This window comes from Lemur catta, chromosome 3, assembly GCF_020740605.2.
Source record: "Lemur catta isolate mLemCat1 chromosome 3, mLemCat1.pri, whole genome shotgun sequence".
In the NCBI taxonomy this organism is placed as follows: domain Eukaryota; kingdom Metazoa; phylum Chordata; class Mammalia; order Primates; family Lemuridae; genus Lemur; species Lemur catta.
Window position 1 is genome coordinate 9,629,698 of NC_059130.1, and position 26,514 is coordinate 9,656,211.

The following is a 26,514-nucleotide window of genomic DNA, read 5'->3' on the forward strand; positions in this document are numbered from 1 at the left end:
AATCTAATTGCATTCAAGCTTAATATTTAGACTGCCAGAAATTATTCTTTCCATTTCAAAACTGCTAAGCAGAGTGAGTTCTGCTGGGTGTCATCCACCCAGCATGTTTCAGTGCCAGTGTCTACAGTTGTTTGTTTCAGAACCTCTAATTAGCTGCCTTATCTTCTGTGAGGGATTCTTCTGGTGCTAAATTTTAATCGCCCAAATTAATTGAAATACTGTAGCAATTTCAGATTAACATTTTCAAAATTAACATTGCATAAAATAAAATCACCCATAAATCTGCTTGGTAACAGCAGCCACTAATGAACTCTGCAAAACAGAGCAGATCCCACTGGTAATTTGCACTGTACTAGAGACCTAGACCTCGGGAAGTAAGTTTTTCTCATCCAAAACTTGGCATAAGTACAGTACATCGAAGACACCTAGAAAGATAAGGTCTCTGGAGCCAAATACACCGCAATTAAGTTTGGCACCCACCAGCTGCTGTCTGACCTTGGGTGACTTAATTAACCTCTCAGAGCTTTGGTTCCCTCTGCTGAAAAACCCCGATGATCACTGCTTCCTGGTATTCACATGCTTATTTAATCCCCTTCCCTGAATGTGGATAGGACTTGTGACTTCTCTCTAGTCAAAAGAATATGGCAAAGGTGATGAGACATCACTTTTGTGACTGTTATATAAAATTCAGTTTCCACCTTGCTAGGAAACCCTATTACCTTCTTGGTTTCCACACTCTAATGAAGCAAGCATCCATGCTGAGGAGGCCCAGGTAGCAAAGAACTGAGGACAGCCTTTGGCCAACAGTATGCTGGGTAGTAAGGTCCTCATTACAATAGCACAAAAGGAATGGAGTCCTGCCAACTGCCACGTGAGTTTGGAAATAGACCCTTCCCCAGTTGAGCCATCAGATGAAATTTAGCCCTGGTCAACATATTAAGTGAGGTCGTATGAAAAACTCTAAAGCTGAGAACCCAGCGAAGCCACGCCCAGATTTCTGACTCACACAAACTGTGAGATAATAAATGTGTGTTGTTTTAAGCTGCTAAATTCGTGGTAATTTCTTATGTAGCAATAGGAAACTAATACAAGAGTGTGTGGGGGTGTCGGGGTGTGTGTGTGTGTATATATGCATGTGTTAGTAACAAACATCACTACTACCATCATTTACAGAGCACTATGTGCTAAACTTGTGCATAAATGCTTACTATGTTATTTCATTTAACTTTCATAATAACACTAGGAGGTGGCTGCTACCATTACCACCATTTTAGAGATGATAAAACACATTTACTTGCCCAAGTTTATACAACTAGTAAGTAGAAAGGCAGGACACAAATCCAAACCTATGCCAATGCAGATCCCTCAGTCCAAACCTGGGCTCAGGGATGCCTCTGCAGACAAGAAGTGCTGATGTGAGTGAAAGTACCTAATACAGAAAAAACTGAAAAAGGTCTCTTTCTTTCCTCCTTGCTCTTTTATTGCCACAGAAGCAGGCTGTGGCCTACGCTTAATGCCTCCAGGGCTGCCTTCTCTGGCTTTCCAACATTCTCACCCTGTCCCTTCCAGCAGCGAGGGACCTTTCTTCCCTTCTGTTCTCACAAAACATGTTATGTTCTGTTTCTTCCCCTCCCTAATCCAGTGGGCAAATCTATACTAATATGTGCATAGGTAAGAGTAGAACAAAGGATTGTCATCAACTAGAAATAGTACCTACATTATAATAAAAGGAGAACATCAACTTTATATTTTAGGTACAGTGACAGGGTTACAAGAAGATCAATTATATGGCAAAAACACTGTTGTTTTCTTGGTATTGCTGTAAACTGAAGCTGCCGGTTGGAATGAGCCTTTGTTGGGAATCTTCAGCGCCTGTTTTAGGTACATTCCTCCAAATTTACCTCTTTTGATACTAGAAAACAATCAAACAGAGGAGCCTACAAATGTTTAAAGGACAAGGTAAAAGAAGTGGAGAACCCAGCCACAGTATACCCAAGGAAGGAAATTGTGTGAAAATTGTTGCACACAACAGATGTACATTATAATCTGCTAAAACCCACCTTCTTTCCTTCCCTCTCCCATTCTTTTGTAAACATAGAATTATAGGAAACAAATTCCATGTGGACAGGGTAGGTCAGCCCCACTCCCCAAGTTGGAAGTAGGGATGGAAGCCAGGTTGGACAATGACAGGGCACTCTGGCTACAGTGACAGCTACAGTGATGAGCATATAGTCTAGGCCAGGCCAACTGAAGCCTTCCTTGGGATTTTTGCTACATTTACTGGGGAAAAGGCATTCTATTTTTTCTGGGTTCACTAGCTGTGGGAACAATGTACACTGAGAATTGCTAATGGACAACTTTGCCTTCAAATGAGACACACCTGCCTTAGGTCCCTGTTGCCAGAAAGTCAACAGAAGAGAAAAGAGAACTGAGACATGGGGAGAAATTGAACTCTGATGACATAAATTAAGCCCCTGGATCCAACTCTACCTGAAGCCAAAACAATCCGGACTTCCTAGTTACCTAAAGTCAGTATATCCCCCACCTTCTTTTTTCTAAAACAAGTATGAAATGGGTTTATGGCACTTGGTAAACAAAACCATATTGGTTCATATAGAACTGGACTGACCCAAACCTAGTAACAGAATGATAATTCCACTTAGACATGTGTAGTTCTAATAAATTTACTTTTACTGATGTATCTGTTAGATATTTTGTTTCCTTGTCCTGTGTTTTTTTTTTAGTCTGCAATGAATTCTCTCTCAGCTGCATTCATAGTCTACTAAACCATTCATAACCTATACCACAATTCATCATATACTGTACAGTATTACTGTTTGATATGTCATGTTTGTATATCTCATCACTCCAACAAAATTCCAAGTTCCTCAAAGGTGGGGAAACTTCCATATGTTTCTAATATCTGTACAGAAAAAAGAGTTAGTCTCAAAAGAAAAATGATTTATATAAACAGTTATAAGAACCTAACATAAGCTTTTGTTTTCATTCACATTAAAAATTTAAAAATCAACATGATTTGAATATATTGAAAGATAACCAATTGCCAATATGAGTCATTTTGACAGAAATTCCACAAACTGTACTCCAATATTTTAATAATTTGATAACCATTCTCACTATTTATATATAGACTGTAGCATTAATAAAATTATATATTATATTAAAGATTACCTTATCGATGTCCTGATACCAGCTGGACATCACTTACATCAAACATTGTTAACGGAAGCCAATATGTTTTGACCCAGTTGGTTCCTTTCACTTAAGTTACTACAGTTCTAAGCTCTGAAACAAGGATACCTGGCTCTCAGAAGTTGTTGGCCCATAAGAAATCTCTGAAGTTTCTTTGTCTATTTAGCAATACATGGTGCATTCTTTTTTTTTTTTTCCCCTGAAATGGAATAGCATTTGACTAGCATGGCCATAAGTATGGCAAAGGAAGTTTAAGCCTAAATAAGAAGCATTTTGTTAATGATAAATGTCTAAAGTAGCTCACTAGGTTCAAGACTTCCGTTTCAAATTTTTTCTACATATTTAATAGATGCACACTTTATCTTCTAAAGACATAATTACTACAGTAATAGAAATTGTGAGAAGTGCATGAATGGCCCAGAAGTAGCTTCTGAATATTATAACCCAAATGTCTTGTTATTTCAATAATCATATTACTGATGCTATGTTTCCTATCTAAAAGCACCCTGTGTACATCTTTGAATAGTCACCTCACCTTTGTTCCTATTCTGAAGGTACCTGACCAGTGCAAAAGACTCGCTTGGCAAGGCGTGTGCAGACCTGCCAGACGACAGCAGCGGTGATCTTTTGTGAACTCAGAAAGAACCTTGAAAGGGAAAAATAAATCCTCCTCAACCCAAAAAAGATGCTCATTTCAAAAGTCTGTTATCATGGTAAAGAAAATCAGAAAGGTAGTCCTGAAAATAACTACAAGGGGATCAACTGCCTTAGTGCAAAACTAGTCTTATTGTCCATAGTTTAATAGAAACTGCAAAAAAAATCAGCTATTTTAAAAACCAGAGCATTCTCCCCAGCATTCGTTCACAGCTTGGATTTCTCATTTCTCTGCAATGAATCTTAATCACTGGGTTACTGTCCCAGTTTTTTCAAGTTCATTTCTTTCAATGTGAAATATATTTTTACACATTTACAATTATGCTTCTAATATTTAGATTAGGATTTATATTTGATGAGAAATTGGTTTTGGAGGTGACAGAAAAGACAGAAGTAGATCTGACTGATTAATATGGAAATATTATCATCTATGGAAACTTTATTACTTATTTATTATAGACAAAAGCTCATTTACTGAAACCTTCAAGAATATACATTTGTCTCCCTCATATAAGAAAGAAGAAAAAATGTACTTTTAGATTCGTGATTTTAAAGATACTAGGTTGGTGTTTTTCTCATTTATTCTATTTGGAAACTAAAATATAAGATTTCTCTATTAAGCATATTGATATTACATTTAAAAGCAAATCTAAAAGCAACCAACAGTTCTGTTTAGATTTGGAATGAATTTAGTAATCCTTTGAAATTAAAACACTAAGGAGGATTACATTAAATTATAATTCAGTACAATAAGCAAGCATAACCAAATTTTTATTTATGAAAACATCTACACATAACCCAGTTTAAAAGCAATTTGAGCCCACATTTGCTTGCCTTTTCTATTTGCATGTACTGTATAATTACAGTTTTCTATGTTTATCAAACTGTTCACTAATTGTTTTAAGATACTATGTCATACTATAATAGATCCACATATAAAATAGTATATAACATTTAAATGTTTTTATGTACATTTATATACGTTCATTTATGCAATCAAAACTTTGTGCCTGTATCTATTCCTTTCCTAGGTAGCATACAAATTCCCTGCAGAGAGCGGACATGCTTTATAATTAATGATATTCCTGTGATTAATATCATGTAAGAAAGGAAGTTGGTAATGAAATAAAGATTTCTTGAATTCCATTCTTCATACAAGAACAAATAGTAATGGCAGGCGTTATGTATCAATCCTATCCACCTGAAAGAGAAAGTGACCGTCTTTGAAGATGTCTCTGCTAAGAAACAGTAAGACATCTCCTTGGTGTATAACAAAAGACAGTGTTTCTGAGCCACATGTATCTCTTTGTAATCAAGAGTTTAACAATGAGCACATGAGAAGCAAGAGCTCGCAGAAAGGACTCATCAATTTAACCATTATCTGTTCATTTACTATTCAAGGTTATCACAAAGCACACCAGTAACTTAAGATCAGAAAGGGAGTAAGCTACCTAAACATTTCCCATCTGCTCAATCTAATCTTCAGGCAGCACAACACAGAACAATGGCCTGAATTTTTTAAAAGCCAGTGACTGGACTTAACACGGGATGCTATGAATTCCACAAATAGAAGACAATTTTGCAATAGTCTAAAAACATAGACTCAATGAAAAGAAATCATGCCCTGGTATATACATTTGCCACATGCAAACTGAAATAAATCTTGTATCTCCTATACTTAGACAGAGGGAAATTTTTAAAGCTCAGTATTAAAATTTAATTGCTAACTTTGACCTTGAGTGCCACTTTAGGTGAAAAATATTACACCAGTGCTCAGATTTTCTTGAGATTTATGATCTCATGTTCTTGAAAAAGGCCTAGCACCTCCGTGTTCCTGAAATAATTGATCTGTCTGTTACAAGTGTTATTTTCCTGATACCAACATCTGTCTCAGGAAGAAAAGTACAAACTGATGAAAATACCCTGCTATATTTAAGAAATCCAAAAGAACTACCAAAATTTGCATCTAACACATTACTATATTTATAAAAGCTGTCAAGATCATAATTGATAAGTTCTTAGAACACAACAAAGACAAAAAATAAAGAACAAAGCCATTTTCAAATAGTCTATAAAGACTAACCACAATTATTAATAAAGAGTAAATGTTTTAAATGTGCTAAAAAGCTATAATGCAAACTTACAGCCCACATCTTTCTTGGGTTTGAATGATCCATTTTCAACCTTGGGAGCCTTTCTTTCTTTGTTGCTTTATTGCAATCACAAACACTAGTAATTTCATAAAAAAAAATTTCAACCATAACTACTGATTGTGTCTATTGGTAAAGATAAGCAAAAGATCATGAAATCCATCAGGTAAGTAGGGAATAATGATAAATCTGAAAATGACTGTGATTATGTAACTTCTTGCTTTAATGGAAATTCAACATAAAACTCAGAGTCTGTTTGAAAAGAAATAATGGGCAAATATTATAAATTCTCCTTCACTTGATAAAATATCCAATATTAAATAACATGCTTTAATACAAACTAATTGTATAATCCTTGCTATCACTTAGCATTTACTACATACCGGGCACTTTTAAAAGTACTTTACATGTATTATCTCACGCAATGTTCACAACAACTTTGTAAGGTAGGAACTGTTATTAGACTCCTTTTACAAATGACGAAACTTCAGCACAGAGAGAGGAGGCAAACTGCCGAAGGTCAAACAGCAAGTGAACAGCTAAGTCCGGTCCCAGGCCCAGGCAATGTGGCTCAGAGCCATGCTTCCCACCACTAGACTACGCTGTTGTGTTCCATTAGTACATCAGCAGGAAGAATTTAAAAAGCAAGAGCCAACGCATACAGAAAAAGCATACAGCCATTCATTAATTCATGCAGCAAATATTTATTAAGTACCCACTACCCACTGAATTATGTATTAAGTTCCTTTCCCAGACAAAAGGTTTATGGAGAAGATATTTAATTTACCTTTGTACCTAGCTCTGAAATTTGGACTCATGAAATAGTAACACCTGGCCTCTGAAACTGTTTAACCAGTTTTTTCTACAAGCCACCCTAAGTAAGGCCCTGGAAAGGAGTCAGTGTGTTAGCTCATGGATATATCAACGAAATCAGCTAGAAGAGAAAAAAATCAAAGGAACTTCCATGGTAAAAGCACTAACAGCAAATAACGCACCTTAGAAGAAGTTTGTCCATGCAGCCTCAATTTCACCAACCCCCTGTTTAAACATCTTGGGGGAGACATCTCCCATACAACTGTGAAAATCTGTTAAACAATAGCCACATCAGGGTCAAGGCAAGATCGTCACCAAGCAAGGGTTAACTTTGACCAAAGAAGTCTGTGCCTTGCCAAGCAGAAAGAGGCAAAGATGCAAAAGTCAGGCAACCTTGATTATATAATTCTAGCCTAAATCAAAAGATAGCTACAGGGAGAAATACAGACAGCTTCAACAGGCAAGATCATGAACTATTTGTTTTCTCCAAAAATATAGAAAAGTGAGAAATATACTCATATATGTTTATTATCTAATGGAAAACTATTACATATTCTTACAAACATAGCATATAACGGCACTTTTGTAAGTTTATTTTTTATGAAGTTCTAAAATCTTTGAATAAATAGAAATACCAGAAGGGTTGTATCTATACAAAGCCATCACCATTAGGATAAAGGAGTATAAACTTATTATTGGTCTACATTGCCATGTTTATAACCTGTGAATTTACTATACTTTCCTTTAAATAATCTAAGAGACCCCAGAAAATTTTGGCTATATAGAACATTGTTAAGAGGCAAATATGTACCTACTGACATACCATAAACAAAGAAATGCATTTCCCTGGGGGAAAATGGACTAAATAGAAATGCCCATGAAAGAAAAAGACATTTAAAAAACAGTATTTATAATGGTTAGATAATTTCCTGAAATAGAAATACCATAACACACAAAATAAGACAAAAATATTATGGTCACAATCATATACTCTTACCAAATAGAACAGAGGAAGTCACTTGTAAATATTATTGCAGAGTCCTCTGCAAAGGGTATTGTCTTGGGAAAGTTAGGACTATTAAAAAGTGACCCAGAACCCCATTTTTTTAATGGCCTCAATTTTGTTCTGTAGTTAAAAGATTTAAATTGATCTCAGGACACAAGTGAGGCAATTTCTAGCCAGAGGCAACAAAGCTCCCATAAATCTCAAACAGCTCATAAATTGGCATGGCTACATGGGTGTGGTTTCAGTTATAAGCTATAACGCTTTGAAGACTGAACTTTACAACTAGGTGAACACTGTTTATGACGAGAAAACAAAACAAAACACATAATCCAGATGATTTTCCAGCAAGGATACTCTATATTTCATGTTCTACTTCATTTATTATCAAGTTTATCTATTTAGAATCCTCTAGCTGTGAATACTTTTTACTCAACAAAAGGATCATATACATAAGATCTTTGGTAATTAAACTGTGGAAGGCATTGCTTAATGGATGAAAAAATAATTATGCTAAAATAATGACAGGACAAACCTCACAATGTTAAACAGAAAGCAACTGAATGTTTTCTGCAGGCAAATAATTGGTCTCCAGAGAGGAAATTTGTTTACAAAGTCCTAAAAACCATGCTTCTATTACAAAATAGCATAAATATAGGATGAAGAAATTTTCTCAAATGGGGAGGGTATAATTTTTCTGGTTTATATTCTCCCCTACTCACTTCGAAAACGCTAATTTTTAAGTGCCAGCCTGCTGGATGATTTTCTTCCCAGATTTAGAAGGGCACAAGGGGAGGTCGCTGGATACGTGAGCATTAACCAGGCACCCTGAGGCTGTTCAGTAAGCAAATAACCAGCTCAACTGCTGATTGTAAAAAGCGTGCGGTACTGGTGGTTACTCACCATGTGAATGATTTACACATTCGACCGTGGCCTCCTGGTCACACATTATACACCAAACTGTGAGAAACAAAGGCCAACAATATGCCTGACTTTCCACAGCAATTCCCATGTACTTTCCTAAGCACTTAACTGAAGTCATGATTATAGGACGTTTAATCAGAAACACACCTGGGTCCACCGGCCTGGGATTTCTTCGGAGTCCATTGGTCCGTTTCTATGCACGAAAAGAAAAGAAAACAAGATGTGTTGGTGATTTTGCATTATTAAATTACATTACTTCTGACACTTTGGAAAGCCAATGAATGTTGCACTTTTTCCAAAGAAAGCATGACTAAATTTGAACAAAACATAGTTTTAAAGTTTGCTTTTTATTTCTCTAATAAGTCTTCCACATGAACATTGTTACATTTAATAAGTCATTGATAACTTATAACGCTAAAGAGAAAGGAAATATTTTTGTTTGCTAACTCCAGACATTGTGACTCAATTTTTTTTAAAATCATAGGCACTATAGGAACTAGGAGAACAAAGGACCAAGCAGCCACTCTTGGTTGGAAAATGTTCCCAGGAAAGACATATGAGCAATAAGCATCAACTCATCTCCTAAAACTCTAACTCAGCTGTTTATAGGGCCTGACAGACCAGAGACTGAAAAGGGTATACAACCTCAAAACAAAGGCCTGAAGCTCTGATTTTAGCAAACACTTAAATGAAAATGGGGTTTTAATTAAGACCAGTTGTATCTGAATACTTTTAAAAAAACAAAACATACAGCTCATGAACCAGAAAAGTCAATTAAAAGGAATCCATAAGAAAAAGTACACATTACAAAAATTATAGCTCATATGCAAAACAAAAGATTTTAAATCTTTGCAAATGCACGGCTACACATTTGATTTCATAGGCATTAAATTCATTCCCACCTAATAACTATAGTGATCTCACTAATTAAGAAGGACTTGATTTTCACTTGTTATTACACAACTAGATGAAATGCTGGGTCCATGACTATCAATATAATCTAGATTTTCACAAAAGCCATTTTCTTTTCTTGTATGTTAGGGTTTGTGCTGGTGTCTGCAGTTTTGGTATCATTCAGAGCACACTTGGCTGTGCTAAGCACACATTAGCCATGGATTTTTCTCAGGGTTCCTTCTGTTGTTTTCATTCACAAGTTAAATGGGTGAAATGGGGTTTTTCAGCCTCCCAAAGGGCATCAAAGCCATATCCAGCAGACTCTCAGGGTTCTCAGGTGAAAGCAAATTGGAGAAATTTTTTAAATGTAATTTTTGTTTTTACCCCAACTCCTTTCAACATGGATTTGTAGAAACTAATGAGAGAATTAACATCAGCATTGAAGCTATGTTGAGCAAGATGGATAGCTGCATCGGGTATACTATTATAGGGAGAGTCCCTGAGAGACAGAGGAAAATGTTGTTCTGGACTTCTGGGTAGCCAAGCCACACAAAGGGAAAGCAAGATGAGTTACAGATTCAGATCTGATAACATGAAAGAAAACTGCTTTCAAAGAAAAATTCTTTCCTACCTGAGATTTTATAATTTCTTCTTTGGAGCTTTCTATACAAGGGACATTGAACAACACAACTGACAATACTTTCAGCAGGAAAATATATAATGATGGGTATCTTGCCCTTATTTACTTCCTACATATTCTACACCTTTTTTTTTTTTTTAATTTTTTAAAGCCTCAGTGAGAGTGGATAGGTCTAGAAGAAGCTCAAATGTTGCAGGGTCCCACCACCATCTTAATGTACCATAGAAGCTGTCTTTCTACTGGTCTCATACTTTCTACTATCAAAGTGCCAGGAAGGCAAGAAAGGAATTAACATTTTGGTCTGATTCCTAGAATCCCTAAACTGGTACTGTTTAGAAACTATAAACTTAAAATATGAAAAAGAGAACCTGAGTTCAAAAGCAACTCTACGTTACCTTGAATTTAGGATTAAAATAAGCAACACAGTGTAATTATGGATTCTAGAATAAGACTACCTAAATTCAAAATCAGTTCCTACCACTTGGCACCTGTTTGATCATGAGCAAGTTAGTTTATATCTCTGTGCCTCAGTTTTCTCACCTATAAAATGGGGATAATAATAGTACCTACTTCATAGGGTTTGTGGTGAGAACTAAATGAATTAATTTACATGTGCTTGGAACAGTTCTTGCCAATGGTAAGGATTATTAAGTGATATGATAGCTTATTATCATTATTATCATTATTATTAACTTCATGAAATTTTGAATGTTTAAATTCACATAAAGAATTCTTCTACCAAGTTAACGCCTTACTAGGTATGTCTTAGGTTCTTCCTCTTGAAAACTCACTGAAAATCAGTCACCCTGAAAACAGAAACCTTTCTACAGGAAGGGTGGACATTGTAATGAACTATGATCTGATATATTTAAGAAATACAAAAAAAAAAAAAAAACAGGAGGAATTTTCAACTCCTCATAAGACCAAATGCACTTGGATAGTGTGAAATTTTTTATACTTTAAAAAAGGACCTAAAAAGTATTTTATATTATAAAAAACTTAGAAATGCTTATCAGAAAATTTTGAACAATTTTAAAATGCAAATTTGAATTGTCATTCTGTCATCTCTGTCCACATACTCCCCTCCCCAACCTACATTCTCAAAAGCCCAGGACAGAGCTGGACAGGCCTTTGTCCCCAGCAGGAAGGGGAGACAGCAGGGGAGGGTACATGTGGCAGCCCCCCAGGGGCCTCTCAGTTGCAGCCCCACATGGCTCTCATGGCGATAAGAATCGGTCTTCAGAACCTTCTCAATCTCCTTTGATCTACCTAAAACAAGGGGGGCCCCCAAACAAACCTAATTTTATAAGTACTTGGTAGTTATTTCTTGCTTCATGATCTATTACTTTGTCTTCCTCTAAAAAAAAAAAAAAAGATACCTTTTATCATCCAAGAAGCTCTCTTTTCCTGCCTCTGTTGGGAAAAAACCTAATTCTCTGTTGATTTTACCAACCACACAAGCAAAGGTTCATTTGCTATATTATATGAAAGCTGGCTTTGGTTCTTCTGCCTGTTTTAACCTGTGGAATGAATTTAAAGTAGCTCCACAGATATGAAATGATAAACTTGCTTCTTGGAGCCAGCGGGGCTTTCTGAAGGTCTGCTCCAGAATGGGATGTGGGGTGAACATCGCAGGATGGTTACGGAGGCCCACGGATCCTATAGCTACTGAACACTGGCCTACCTTGAGCATAAAGTACAAAATTAAAAATAAAAAATTCACAATCATAGCTATTGAAAGGGAAACAGAAAAGGACTGTACGTCAGTACATGGAGAGCAGGAAGGTCCTTAAGGGATGGGAAAAAATAAAAATCACAGCGCTTACAAAAGGGCTTTGCTATTTATTTGTGGAAGACCTTATCCGTGGAAACATCTGTATATGCTTCTTTATATTCTTTTGCCACGCTTCCTACTTAAACCAAACCAGTTTCCACGTGAACTGGCCAGTATAAGAGCTTACTATAATTCTCCATCCAAAGCAGAGATTATTAGCACAGTCACACATTAAATAAAAATTACACATATTTTAAGCAAGTCACTAAAAAACAGATGCTCTATTTAAAAAAAAAAATCAATGTGAAAATTAATTCCTCGCATTATAGGCTTAAATGTGCTTTTTTTAAGAGTATAAAAGTACCTGTGAGAATTATTTAATATCATGTGAAAATTATTAACCACTTCTTATTAGCACACTTTCTTTCTGTAAACACACCCGCTTCACATTACTTCATTAAAACAAAACCTTGTTCCTTGGAAAAAATAATATATATCTCTCTAATAGGGTAAATGTTAAGTAACACTGAGTTAAAGTTCAGAGCTCTACAAGGTATCTGTTTCAATAATATAATAACAGCATGAGAGAGTAAGTGAAAGAAGTTCATTGCCCCTGCTGGAAGAATCCTGATGGCTCCGAGAGAAAAAACTCTTACCTGTTGACGAATCACTAAAGGAAATTTTAGGTTAATTTATTTTAGCCCTAAAAGAATTTGTGTGGCCTATTTTTAAAATATGTCATTTTGTTATGCATTCCTTGATCTAGACTCAGGATTCTAAAATACAGTCAATGAATACACTGAATAGATGCATATGAGCTTCTTCACAGCACACTCTTGATACCCTATTGTACAAATTATGTACTTATGCAAAAAAGTAGAAACAAGTGCCTCTTATGACATCTTGCTGTACTTTTCATTATTTTTACTAATTATATAAATGCTAGCTTATCAAAAACATATTACATCACTTTTAAAGAGACAATTGTTACATGTTAAAATAATTTGATAAACAATTATTGTCATTCTGTTACTCTGAAATTCTCAGATTATTGTACTTTTGGTTCACATAACTAATCACAAACATTTTATATTTTATTTTTCTCTGCTGTGGTTTTTTTTTTTAATGTTTTTGCTATGGTATTTTGGGGGGGATCTGGTGAGAAATCTGTTACTTTTAGTTAAAGAGCAAGGCAATGGTTGTCTGGTTTCTGACATATTTTTTATTCTTTTGTATTTTAAGTAACTTTATTCTGAGAGGTAACAGGAATCACATACTTCCAAGCCATTAGGAGTTAGACTCTGTGTTAAACCAAAAGGAAATGTCATCAGGTCATGATTTTATCAATAGGACATGATACTAACCATGTTTGTGCTCGAATGGAAAACTCCTAGGAACATGAAACCATGTCCTTAATGAACAATGTTAGAATTTTCAGTACTGGCAAATGTTGGGCAGCAACACACTTCATGACAGGCACATGTCTACCAACTTCCTCGGATAAGGGCCACCCTTCCCTCTGTTCTGAGTGCCCCATGTCACACACACACAGTCTGACACTAAATATTCACATTTTTCTTCCTCTTAACATCTTCCCACAGAGACTGAAAATCCCTCTGATTTACCTTGTGCGTTTCATTCACAGGCACTTGGTTGCTCCCCCTATTTCTGTTTCTTTCTATTCGTTTTAAAAGGCACATTTAACATTGTAAAAGCTCAAGTCTGGTTAAGTTAGCAAACAACTTGAAATGCAAAGATTAAATAAAAATGTTTCAATGTTAATCTTACCTCCGGTAGTTTGAGCGTCCCTTGTTCTGAAACAAATGTAAAAATTGGCATTGTCAGTGTAAAGTTATTTTGTTTGGTTGGCAACCTTAGCTTGTTCTCTGCAGAGTGGTAAAACACCACTGCTTTGTTTTCTTAGCTGATACCCGTAATATATTTCCAGGGTCCCTAAGGCTGGGCTAGTAATTATTTTGCAACCCAGGTTCTCTTACCTTATTGGCTTGTCAGGAAAATGACTCACAGTTTTAAATGACTTCTAGGTTATGCTTAACTTTTTCAATTGTTTACTAAGCAATGTCAATTCAACCATGGAAAGCTCCTTAAAACAAGGGCTCGCACTAAATTTATATGCATGAGAGAAAGCTAAATGCAACCTTTCTTTCAACACATCTAGTTTTAAGAATCTAAACACACTGAGTTAAAAGTATTGCATTAACTGTAACGATTGCAAATTTAATACAGGGAAACATTACATATGAATTATTTTTCATTAAGTGGCTTTAACTCTTAATTTTGGGAGGTTTGATTTAAAGATGCAAATTTAAGAACTGAGTCAGGATTCTATTCTGATGCTAATTTTCCTTTCATCCTTAGTTTAACTCTATAAATAGGAACAACCCCTTCATTATATTTCAGTTCCTGAAAATGCCTAACAGTCATCAAGGGCCCTGGGATCTTTGGGTGAGCAATGTGGCAGAAGGGCAAAAGGTCACTCTGAGGATAAGAGCACACACTGCACGTGGAAAACTGGTGGACAGCATTTTTGCTTGCTTTCCCCCTTCCCAGGGGCACCTATGCATGCTATAACTTCTCCAGACTGAGGGAAACCCCTCATCCCTGTGAGCCCATGCCTATACATTCCCCATCCAAAATGATCCCCTAAAGAAGGATCTGAGAAGAAAAGCTGAAACCGAGAGAGACATCAGGAGAGAAAGGGCAGACCTAAATGGGGGCTCTGTAAGACGTTTCTCTAAGAGACTGTAAGAAGCTCTGCAGCCAGAGTTCAAGGGGAAAACTCCTACCAAGATACTTGACTAGCTGCCACAGATTGCTTTACTCAAGAAGACTGCCTGGGGCATGGAACAGGAGGTTGGTTTATTTTTTTTTGTTTGTTCTGTTTTTTCCCCTCCAGTTTTTTTTTTTTTTAAAGAACTACTTCCGATTAATGGAAACGGAAGGTCCACGGGCAGAAAGTCACCTTCCCGGAGAAAAGCTAAGTCCGCGAACCTTTGTCAGTTTTAAACACCATCACCTTGGCTTTCACAGATGATAACTGCCTTCTATGAAGGTATCTCTGCTAGGCCTAAAATCAGCCTTTACAAATGAGTATTTCTGGACAAAAATCCATTTTACTACTCCTTTCCCTCCCCGTTAGAAACACACAATGTTTCAGATGATAGATTGTCTAAGAGGCTGGTTTGGGAAGAGGGTCTGGCCCAGACTTAGGACCCAGGTTAGGTGAACTTGGGTTCTTCACAGGGCAGCTGTGCTGATACCTGCTGCACTGGTTTGCCCAGAAAGACCTGCATATGCCAGAATGGCCCTATTCCCCCCCTGGTAAGTTAGAGTCTGAACTAGGACTCAAACTGCAGGAGGGACAAACAGGAGGGGAGTTTACGTTTGCAATCCAAGGAGACTGAGGAAAGCTCTGCTATTTCTGCATGACCTCTAACACGGGTGTTCATAAATGAGCATGCACCTTTAATTTCAATTCGAAAGTATCATTTTTCCTGATCCTTGGATAGAAGTATTTTTATGTCCTTGTGAAGTAGGTCTTTTACAACATGCTTGAAAGGTATTATTTGTGACATAAAACCTGTGATAACCATATGTGGCAGTAGTGATCATACTATGCTCCATGAAGGCTCCTCTCTATGCTCCTCAGGAAGAGGAAACGATGGTATTGAAGGTTACCTAGCTATGTGGACACTTGCACGTTTCACCCAGGGAGAAGATCCAGGAACAGAACGTCCTCATTTACAGGCTGTCACAGCTTGTTGTGTAGGGTGTGGCTGCCAGCTGCCCAGTTCTTGGCATGAGCAAGGACTCTTCACGGAACGCAGGAGGGTGTGAGGCCCAGAGAGGCACTGATTGGACTGGTACAAGATAAAGAATTAGACTTCGCCGACCACCTTATTCAACTCTCCCTCCTTCATTTGTTCCCCTTGTCATTGTCTCCTGCTCTCCTTCTTTGGGGTCTCATCAAGAGAATCAGCTTTCCTCATAATTCTGACTGGATGCACTAAGAACTGCTCTAGGTGAAGCCTCTTCTGTGTAACCCAGATAGGCAAAATGGAAAAGGGGCTTGGTGCTGGACACAACTCCAATGCCAAGGGCATGAGTTCTCAATGGGGCATACCCTTTCCCCTTCTTGGCCATCATGCCTGGTCCGCAAGGCCACATCTACCCTGCTGCCCAGGACAGACGCCCACTGTTGCCATGGCAGTCAGCACTCTGATCACTGGGCATACCACATAAACAGCTCTGAGTTTTTATTCTTGGAAGTCTGAGTTTTCATCTAGTCATGTCTCATGGTAGGATTCTGTGTATATCTAAGGAAAAGGAAAAAGCCAAAGCAGTGGCAATAACTCTCAGAATCTACTCTGAGTTCAGACATTCTTAGCCAGGCTCCTTTACTTATACTTCCGTACTTGTGACAGTGACCATGCCATCACGCTGACGGCATCCTTTACAAACGTAATCTAAATTCTCATAACCACGTGAATACAATTTAGCTTGACAATTTATATGAAAATAACAATAACAAGAGGGAAGAAAAACCCAACTGCAACACTGTCTCATACATTTTCAAAGTAAAAGTTCATTCTGGCTGGAAAAATGGATGAAGAACCTCTTTTTATGAAGTATTCCATGGAAAATTTGCTCTAATTTTGAAGTCTGCAACCCCACCTTTTACTTCCTCTTGGCTGATGGGCACTTGTATCTCTAGCCAACTCTGTGCAGGCCACAGTTCTGCACTGGGGCTGGATGCTAAGGACTGGTTATCATTAAATCTACTTTGGCTGAATTCTGACCCAGAAGAAAAGCTGGTTGCTGGTTGAGATGTGATGAAAAAGTCTCTCTTTCTGCCTCTCTCTTTCTCTTGGGAACTTTCTTAGGATGGTAATTCAATTCTTCCAGTGTCCAAAAATTTTTAATCCTCACCATATCCTTACCCTGCAGCCTACTTCTCAGGCTCCTATTGATCAAACTATAAAACGTCCTTACCCTTTCAAGAATCTTTCGAGATGGTGACTCACAGGCCCTCAAGGGGTTTATACCTTGGATTCTTTCATCATGTCCCAACTGGTTTAATGTAATTCAGACAAGAGTTGCGATTTAGGTTCAGGGAGCCTCTGCAGAGCTTCGTTTTCAATGCCAGTACAGAGCTCAACGTGCACATTTGTGTAAGAGAAAGGATTTTCACTGAGGCTTTAGACTCACATCACATAATTCACTTGTTTAAATATAAAATTCAGTCCTATTTTATTTGTCAGTTCATACATTATTACATAATTTGCTTTCTCTCCTATCGGAAGGTCCATTTCTTAAGACTAAACAAATCAATGTCCAGTAAGACCATTTGTCTCAAAAGGGGCCTAGAAAAGAAATTACCAGCATAACTTTTGAAGGTGCCTTGTCATCATGACGAACATGCTATTTCTGTGAAGTATTAAAACTAAAAAACAGTTGGACTGATAAAATTTTGGAGAAAGTTGCACAAAGGCTATGTTCACCACTTAGATCTACAGCTGTGTTTTGAAAAGACAACAAGCAAACCATAAACTATGAATAATACTTTGATTCCAAGGCTTTTCAGGAGCTCTAACAGGAATCCAACCATGTAATAGATTCCAATTCCCTTTAATAATTATTAATGTATCATTAAACTGACCCAAATAAGTTAGATGGAAGGAATAATAACTACTCTTGAGTCTAAAATTGTCTTGATGAGTTAGAAAAGAGGAGTTAGGTGTACAAAAGGCTGTAAGTCATATTAAGCAGAACCAAAGTCATTTTTTGGTTATGAAATCAATGATCAAGCTTCAATTCATGTAAAAGTAATATGATAAAACACCTCACAGTAGAAATAAGGCTGAAATAAAATTGTATCATGAAAGCTTATCTTTTATGTGAAAATACACAGTCTGATTTACAAAGCAGCCCATTTCAGACACCAGTTTGGGGTGCAGGTTCCAGGTAGCAATCTCCCAGGTTCAAACCACTAGGATACAAAGGCAACTTTGTTCCAATTAGGAGTGGCTACAGCAGCAGCAGGAGCAGCAGCTGGCCTAGATAAAAGAGCGACTAAACAGACAAACAAATGGGCATCTTCTTCGGTTAAATATTCGGGCAGCTGAGGCTCGCATTCCCACTCTTAAGGAAAAGATGCATTAAACCAAAGTCATCTGCTCCAGCAATATTTGCCTTACAACGTTACTTTCTTTGTTTAAACGGAGAGGATGCAAAGCAAGCTATATTGATCCATGTTAGAGTAAGAAGGGGACCAAAGGGACTTAGCCATATATTATAGTGGGGGGAAAACATAAACGTCCACAAAGGTTGCAGCCTAGGATTAGAGCTTCACAGCGGTGAACCGTGAGAAGGAAACGGCACCCTGGAATTGCATCAGCTTTGCAGTGACTTGTTGAGAGAGGCTTGTATAATGGAGTTCATGCCTATTCATTATTAACGTTGGAAAGTTTTGGCACACACTTCAGAGCTCGTGTATGTGTTGATCATTAAGGTTGCCATGGTGAATGTGAAAAAGTCAACTCAAGTTCAGTGAAAGAGAGAGTGGAACTGCCTGCCCTTTACATCCATGCAAATCCTCAGATGTTAAGACAAACTAATCACTCAACCTTCAAATGTGTTTCCAAGTTGCACAGTTTGTCTTATTAAAAAAATAAACTTCCACCTTTTTTTTCCATACTTCAAATGTACTTGAGTTAATAATCTGTCATAGTCAAATATTAATATGGATGGATTGCTTCATTCAGAAATGCACTGCATTTTTGCCAAGTAATTATCATCTCCAGGATGAATGATGACTAGATAAATTTAAGGGATATAGAGCATTACATACAAAAGGTTTCTGAACCCAGGGAAGACAACACCCAAAGAGAGCTAACTTCTACAAAAACAAGAGTCAAGAGATGTTTCAAATGATTAATGATTAATATTTAGCCACATCCTGTAACACCACTAAGGATTGCATTTGGGTTGAAATAGTCCTAGCTTGGGGAAAAGAAGTAATAGTTTGATGTTAAATGCCCCTGCTTTGAACTTGGTACTAAGGGGTAGACACAAAAGATGAGAAACACGCTTCCTTCCTATATGAAGGAGCACATAATCTGCTAGGGCAAATAAAAGTGGTAGAGACAGATGCAAAACAATCGATATGTTCCACTACATTGTCCAGCTTCCCTAGTAATTAAGTTGAGGCTACATGACTAGTTTTAGCCAATGGACTTTACTTCCAGAGCATGAGTCTAACAATCAGCAACCTTGGAGACCATGTGTGAAGTCCGCAGAGTCGTGAGATGGAACCCACCTGGATCCCCAAGCCATTGCTTGGAAGGGAGCTGCGCTGGTGGGCCACTGAACCCACAGAAATCAGTGGATGTCTGAGAAATAAACTTTTATGTGTTATAGTCACCGGGATTTGGGAGTTTGTTACTTACCACAACACAGCCTAACCTTGGCAAATAACTAAAACCTACACACAAACTAGAGAACAAATTAATTCAGACTACCACTGGGTGGTCAAGGTGAGGTTAATTATTAGCAAAAGAGCTTGGACAGGAAGTAAAGAAAAGGTAATCCTTGGAACTCTAAGGAGAAAAAAGGGCATATTTCAGGGAAAGGAAATAGAAAGAGCCACGCAAGAATTCTAAAAATGGGATTGACAAGATCAGGGAGTAGGTTTCTCTAGGAAGAGGTATTTTTGTCACCAGCTATTCTGTGAACTAGCTCATTTCCTTGCTACCTGTTAATTTAACTCAGGTGTCCCTCGTCAAAAGCCTAATCATCAATGCTTAGAGCACGAGCCTTTCCTTGCACAAATATTAGAAAGGAATGTAAAAGGTCCGCCTAGTTTTCTTTCATTCTTAAAGTACCAGCCAGGGATTCAGATATGGTTTTTATTCCACTTTTCCACCATCTCGTCAAGCTCTAGCTCTACAAGGGTGGAACAGGACCCAGAAGCCCTGTTGCACTGCAGTTCTACTCATTTACCTGCCCATCGATTTGCTGGTCACCTACTCACTCATCCATCCACTATGTCTTCTTTGAGGTCAAAACATCAATAAAGCATGGTTCTTATCATTGAGAGGCTTACAGTCTGATTGAAGAACTGGACATGGAGTCCATGATAATAAATGTGATAAACAACGTTATGATAAAGTAAATATAAGATGGCAGCATAGCACAGAGGACTGACAGACTAAGAAAGCCCAGGCATTGGGAGTATCAGAAAAGGTTTTCAAAGTGGAGGCAACATTTATATTGAGTTTTTAAAAATGATTATAAGTTCACCAAACAAGGGAAGGAAAAACATTAAAACAGAAAAAAAAAATACACTTAGATACACAGAAATAGAAATGAAAAAAAGTGGTTGGGGAACTGCGAGTAGTTAAACAGAGTTGTGTTTTGGGTTGGGGGCTGGGGAGGAGTGGTAAAAATTGGGCTGGAAAAGTGACCCAGAGCTTTGTATGCCATGTTGGGAAGTCTGGACATCATTCTGTGAGAACTGGAAGGTATAGTAAGCAAAGGAGTGATGTAATCAGATTTGATTTTAATAGAGACCATTTTTAAATTTACAGAAAGAGTTAGATTAAGAGCAGAAAGGAAACTTTTCTAGCTGTCCAAACAAGAGGCAATGAGATTTTCTGTCTACAGCAATATTCTATCAGTGGATTCTAGAGAGACTTAACAGGATAGCTAAGAGAAATAGGTAAGAGAATGAAGACGAGGAAGAGGGAGTAATCAGGGCTGACATACAGGTCTGGGTGAGTGTTTGAATGGTGGACCTTTGACTAAGCCAAGGAACAGAAAAGAGAAGTTTGTGATCATGGCTAATGAGGTTGGTTTTGGTTACGGGAAATTTGAGGTCACTGAAAGGCACCTGGGAGGGGATATGTGAGGAGAAAATGGAAATTTCAAATCCAGCTTCAGGAAAGAAGCCTTGTGTGAGATGGACCCTTATCTACCTGGGGTGTAGGCTGTAGCTAAGCCAGGGAAATCAAGCAGATCTCCAAAGGATGTCACAAGGGATGTGATGGGATGTAAAGGAGTGTGTCAAGGAGAATGGTTAACAGTGCCAAATGACAGAGAAAGGTCAAGTAAGATAAGGCCTGAGATGTGATGACCAGTGGATCTGGCAATTAAAAGGCAGAATGAAATATTCTCAGCCTTCATTTAGCTCCTGGCTTATTCTGTCATTCTGTATAATTAGTGCCTCTTCTCTAATTGACCTCTCCTTTCTATAATCATGTCTGATGTTCAACGGAGATGGCATGCTCTCTCCCTTTTTAAATTTCTTTTTTTGCTTTTATTACTTTTAAGTAACACATAATTATACTATCCATGGGGTACAGCGTAATATTTCAATACATGTATACAGTGTATAATAGTCAAATCAGGATAATTAGCATTTCCATCACTTCAAATATTTATCATTTCTTTCTGTTGGGAACATTGAAAATCTGTTCTTCTAGTTATTTGAAAATATACGATAAATTGTTAATTATAGTCAGCCTACAGTGCTATGGAACACTAGAAATTATTTCTCCTGTCTAGCTGTACTTTTGTATCCATTAACCAATCTTTGCATGGTCCCCCCTTTGGAACTGCCTCCACCCCAACTATTCATCATTTATAACAACTTTCCCATTCCTACTGGTCACAGCTTCCTGGACCGTAAGTGCACTCCTGACTCACCCTGAGCAAATCAGAATCTCTTATTGTCTCTTGAGAATATATTAATAGTTAGACTATGTTAAGCATTGTTGCTATAAATCTCTGTAAAGAAGGGGTGAATCTCAAACCACCTATGATTTAATGTTATGAGGAAACCTGGATTATGTAAAGATTTGAGTTTGCCTTAAATCAATACTACCCACTTGCTTTAAATTTGGCTGTTGGAATGATTTCCCTCAAAGTCAAGTTCTTCTGAAAATGATATCACCTTTTCCTCCACACAAAAGCTCCATTCAAATGAACTATGTCTCTAGCCCCTGATATAGCTTGTCCTTCCCTCCTGCTCTCCCTCACACCCACAATTCTTCAAATACTATGCCAGTCATGGAAAACCACATTGGTGAACTGCTGCAAGCAATTATTACTGGATGCCCAAACAAAGAACTGTGCAAGTCTTAAGCCAATGTTGAGATTCTGGGCAGGCTGGGAAACAGCCCACAAAGTCTACCTTGCCCGTGAACTCAAAATAGTACCTATTTCACCACACTCACATCAGAGCTACCAAGCTCTACACATACTCATACTCTACACATGGTTACTACCTATACCAGTGCAAACAGGGGCAAGTTTAAGAGGATGTCATGACTTCCAACTTTCAGAGGACACCTGTTTGGGAGCAGGGGACAGAAGGCTGCTGATGGAGCTGTAACAGATTCCTCTTCCCCCTGAGGACGAGGCCTTTTTATTTATAAGGGCCACCCAGAAAATCCTGGCAAAAAAGAGAGACTTCCTAGGCAGGTTCCCACCATTTCATACCACTAACTAACTGACTGTGAGCATTCAGTGTCATTGGTTTCTTCAAAATCTTGAGCAGAAAAGGACATAGAGTGAGGGGGGAAGAAAGGGCACAGATATACAAAACAGAAGGGGAATTGAGGTCAGCCAGAGGATGCAAAGCAGAGAACTAAGAGAGCAAGGGAATGTGTTCAAACTCCAAAAAACAAACTTAGAAGTTTAAAAAAACTTTTTCCTTGTTGCTTTATAATGAAAGGTATAGCAAAGTTTAGAGAATGATACTCTGTCTAGACTAGGGACTCCCAATTGTTTCCTATTGACTTTTTTAACATAGAAGTTTAAATTTGTAATTCCTTCTAATGTCTATGTATCACCTCAAAACTTGTGCTCATTAATTTTTCTATCCACAAGTACACCAGACCATAAAAACAACAAAAATATAGAAAAGGCCATGCCTTTCAAAAAAACTGACTTCTCATTATAACATCTTGGATTAAATTAGTGAGTTCTTTTGTGCCCAGGCATGGCACGCTGGTAAGCATCAATATCATTTCACTATCCTCGCAATAATTCTCTCATTTAAATTTTAAAGATTAAAAAACAAAAGCTCACAATGTTTAAGCAAATTTCCCAAGCTCACATAGCTGGCAAATAGCAGAGCTAGGATTTCAACCATCTCTGCTGACTCTTAACTACACTCCTACACTATTCCCTTTAGAACACAACCACTGTGCCAACTGTGGGATCACTTTATATTCTTCACAGACTGCACCTCACCAAGACACGGCCATGGGATTTATAAAAACATTAGCCTACCATTTATAAAACTACGATCAAAGAACATGTTAATTGTCCCCAAAGAGATCAACAGATGGGATATATAAAGATAGGACAAAAAGTTAAGTGATAAACTGTATCAAGGAGACAAAGACTAAGAATAAGAATTCATATTTTTATTACATTTTACATCTTTGTTAACTGTTTCTGACCTTCAGACAGATGTAAGTTTATTTAGCAGGCCTTGAGAAAGTTGTACAAGCACTCTGACCCCAATCAGTGAATGGGAAGGGCTGTTCTGAAGACTGAATCAGCACCTGCAGAAAGATACCTGGCGTTGGACCCAGGCAGGGCAGGCACAGTGCAGGTGCTCAACTAATGCCAGGATCTTTCTCCTTGCAGCTGCTCAAGCCTAGCACAGAGAATGGCACCGGGCAGGGTCGGGGGAGGACTTTAAAAATGTCTATTGAAGGAGCAAAGTGAGAGGAATGTGCTATGATCTCAGTCCTCTAACAGGACTCACCTTTTCTACAATTGCCCATTTTCTGAACTCAGCTCTGAAATAAACTATTCTCTCTTTCTTTTACTCTTCTTCACATTATCCAAAATAATTCAATGTCCACCTTTTCCTTTGGGAAAATCAAAGGTTGACATGGCTACCTTTTGAACTCGAGCTGTTAAAGATCCTTTCTTGTGTTCAAAAGTTTTACTGATTTTGAAAGGTCTTATTGATAAAAACACAGAGAAACTCAGGGGAAAAGGACAAAGAGAAAAAAGAAGAAAGAGAAAGAATAAAGAGGCCAGAAAAGAAAGAGAAGGAAGAGAGCCCAAGAAGAGCGCAGAGGGGCAAAAGGCTACGGAATGCATAATCGCCAACAGTCTTAGAAACCAGCTCATGTAACAATCATGGAGCATTATTTTTAAAAACTACGGGGAAAATATTTACATAAAATCCAAAGGATATATGCTCTTTGTTAAATGCTGAAAAATGACAATGTATTCGATTCATTAGTTCATGAATTAGTCTGTGTGATGTTTACTTCTGGCACCGTTAGTATTTCTGAGCTAAATATTTAAGAGAATAAAAAAGAAATTTGGAAACTAAAGATAGACGTGAAGAATATATTCTTTCTGTTTTGTTTTTGCTACTCCATTTATTTGTTTTGCCTATATTTTTACAGTTTTAGTGATGTATTTAGGGCTTGGGGTTAATGAAATGAGTGACATGAAACCCTCCGAGTCCTTTTTGAAGATCTCTGCCTCCAAAGTACCTATAAAAGTCACATGGATTTTAAATAATTTAAAGCAAAGTCATGTACAAAAGTCACACAAATTTTAAGCAATTTTCTAATTGTGCTTATAAACGATAGTTTCGAAAGCAGATATGTTACAATAAACACATATTAGGAGTAAATTAGGCCTTAATTATGTTCAGCAAATTTTATGTCCTCATTAAAAACAGAATCACAACAATAAACTTGACTTACCACCAGAATTAACTCTTCCACAATTGTCTACTCTTCCCAAACATTCTTTGTGTGCTCTTGCACCACACTTAAAACATAAATAGCCTTGGTAAAATGTTCCTCTGAAAGGTAAAATTAGAGAGTGATATATTAAAATGTGCTAAGTCCGCCTCTATGAAATCATTAGTGCAAGAAGGGAAAGAAAAGGTATCAACAGGGCTGTGCAAAGTACACCTTGGTAGAGGAAGAGGCCCATGCTGGAGCTTCTGAAGGGACTGTCCAGATAGAAGGCTTAGCAAGGATCTGACGGATCAGAATTGTTCAGGCGATATCCCCACTTAAGAACATTTCAGCTAGAAAAGTCTGAAACGCTTAGCAATTATACCAGTTCCTTTAAACTGAAACACAGGACCGAGCAAGCTTACCTCAGGAGCATCTGGCAGACTTTGCAGGACGTAACTCGAGTGAAGGTGTACATCTTGAAGTCATGGAAATTGGAGTCAGCGTAGTCTGGCCTTATGTTAGATCTATAAAAAGGAAAAAAAAAAAAAAAACTTCCTAAAGAAAGTTTCACAACAAAGCAGCAGCATAGTCATCTAAAACCCAAATTCATCAAAATTACATTAGGTAGGGATCAAATTTGGACAAAAGGGCTAAGTATGCAATGTTTCCTGAGCCAAAAGTATGCTATGCACTAATATGCACAAAAATTTGATTGTGTGGGAACCAGAAACATGGAAAGACACAAGCAACATAATCCTCCCCAGAACTGAGTGTTCCCAGAGAACTTTATAGAATGGCCACGTAGGTCAACCTGTCTGGAAAAAAAAACAAAACCTGCTGGATCTTCATGCTGTGTGACGGTTTCTTTTCTGTAGCCACATCACGGAAATATAAACTAGCTGGTGAGGGAGGGGAACTCTGCTGCATTTCCAGAGTTCATCTCTAAATAGGTGTGTGGATTATGTGATGGTTATAAAAAGAAATAAAATAATTTTATAGCAACTTTTGAAACAAAGCATCAGGATAATCATTAAAAATATCTTCCTTAACAAATAATTCACTTTCTTCACAATCCAAATAAAAAACAAAATTGTTTTATCATTCATATTTTGTAGTTTATTTATATCACACACATATACAACAGAAAGTTGTTATACACACCCCAAACTAACATTCACTGCACATTTACTTTGTGCCAGATACTGTGACAACCACGTGACATTCATTACCTCATTTAATCTTCACCCGAATCCTAACTGGCACTAACAATATTACTAGCTAACAAACAAGGAAGCTACGGCTTACTCTAAAACAAAGCTTACTGTTAAGGTAAAGGAAATGGCAGAATCCAACCGGGTCTGTGCTCTTAGCTCTGACGATAGAGTTCGAGGAGGAAATCAGCAATAATCACATTAAGATAATTAGATTTTTATATTTAGTAGGTACGTTGGAAACAGTTAAATTAGCCATTTCTAGTGAATATTTTACATTATTCTCGATTTAGCCATGTCACAGAAAAATTAGAATAGGAAAAGTCAAAAACGGAAACAGGTACACCTAGAAAGCTAAGATGATGCACTCTAAGATGTTATACACAATTCCAAAGATTGCAGGAAAAGCGTGCGATACTGATGAGCTAGGGTTTCCCCTTTTATAAAATACAGCAACTCTCCACCACACAAAACCCTGGAGTAATGAAGCAT

At 37.5% G+C, this 26,514-nt stretch overlaps 1 protein-coding gene across 1 annotated transcript in view; it reads right to left on the reverse strand.

Annotated features, from left to right (window-relative positions):
* Positions 1–26,514, reverse strand: part of VAV3 (vav guanine nucleotide exchange factor 3) — a 357,886-nt gene that overhangs the window by 103,850 nt on the left and 227,522 nt on the right. Inside the window, exons 16-19 of the mRNA XM_045546671.1 lie at positions 25,234–25,335; positions 24,830–24,930; positions 13,854–13,879; positions 8,905–8,950 (exon numbers count right to left, since the gene is read on the reverse strand). Coding sequence (XP_045402627.1) covers positions 8,905–8,950; positions 13,854–13,879; positions 24,830–24,930; positions 25,234–25,335 — 275 coding nt within the window. The remainder of the gene's footprint in view (positions 1–8,904; positions 8,951–13,853; positions 13,880–24,829; positions 24,931–25,233; positions 25,336–26,514) is intronic.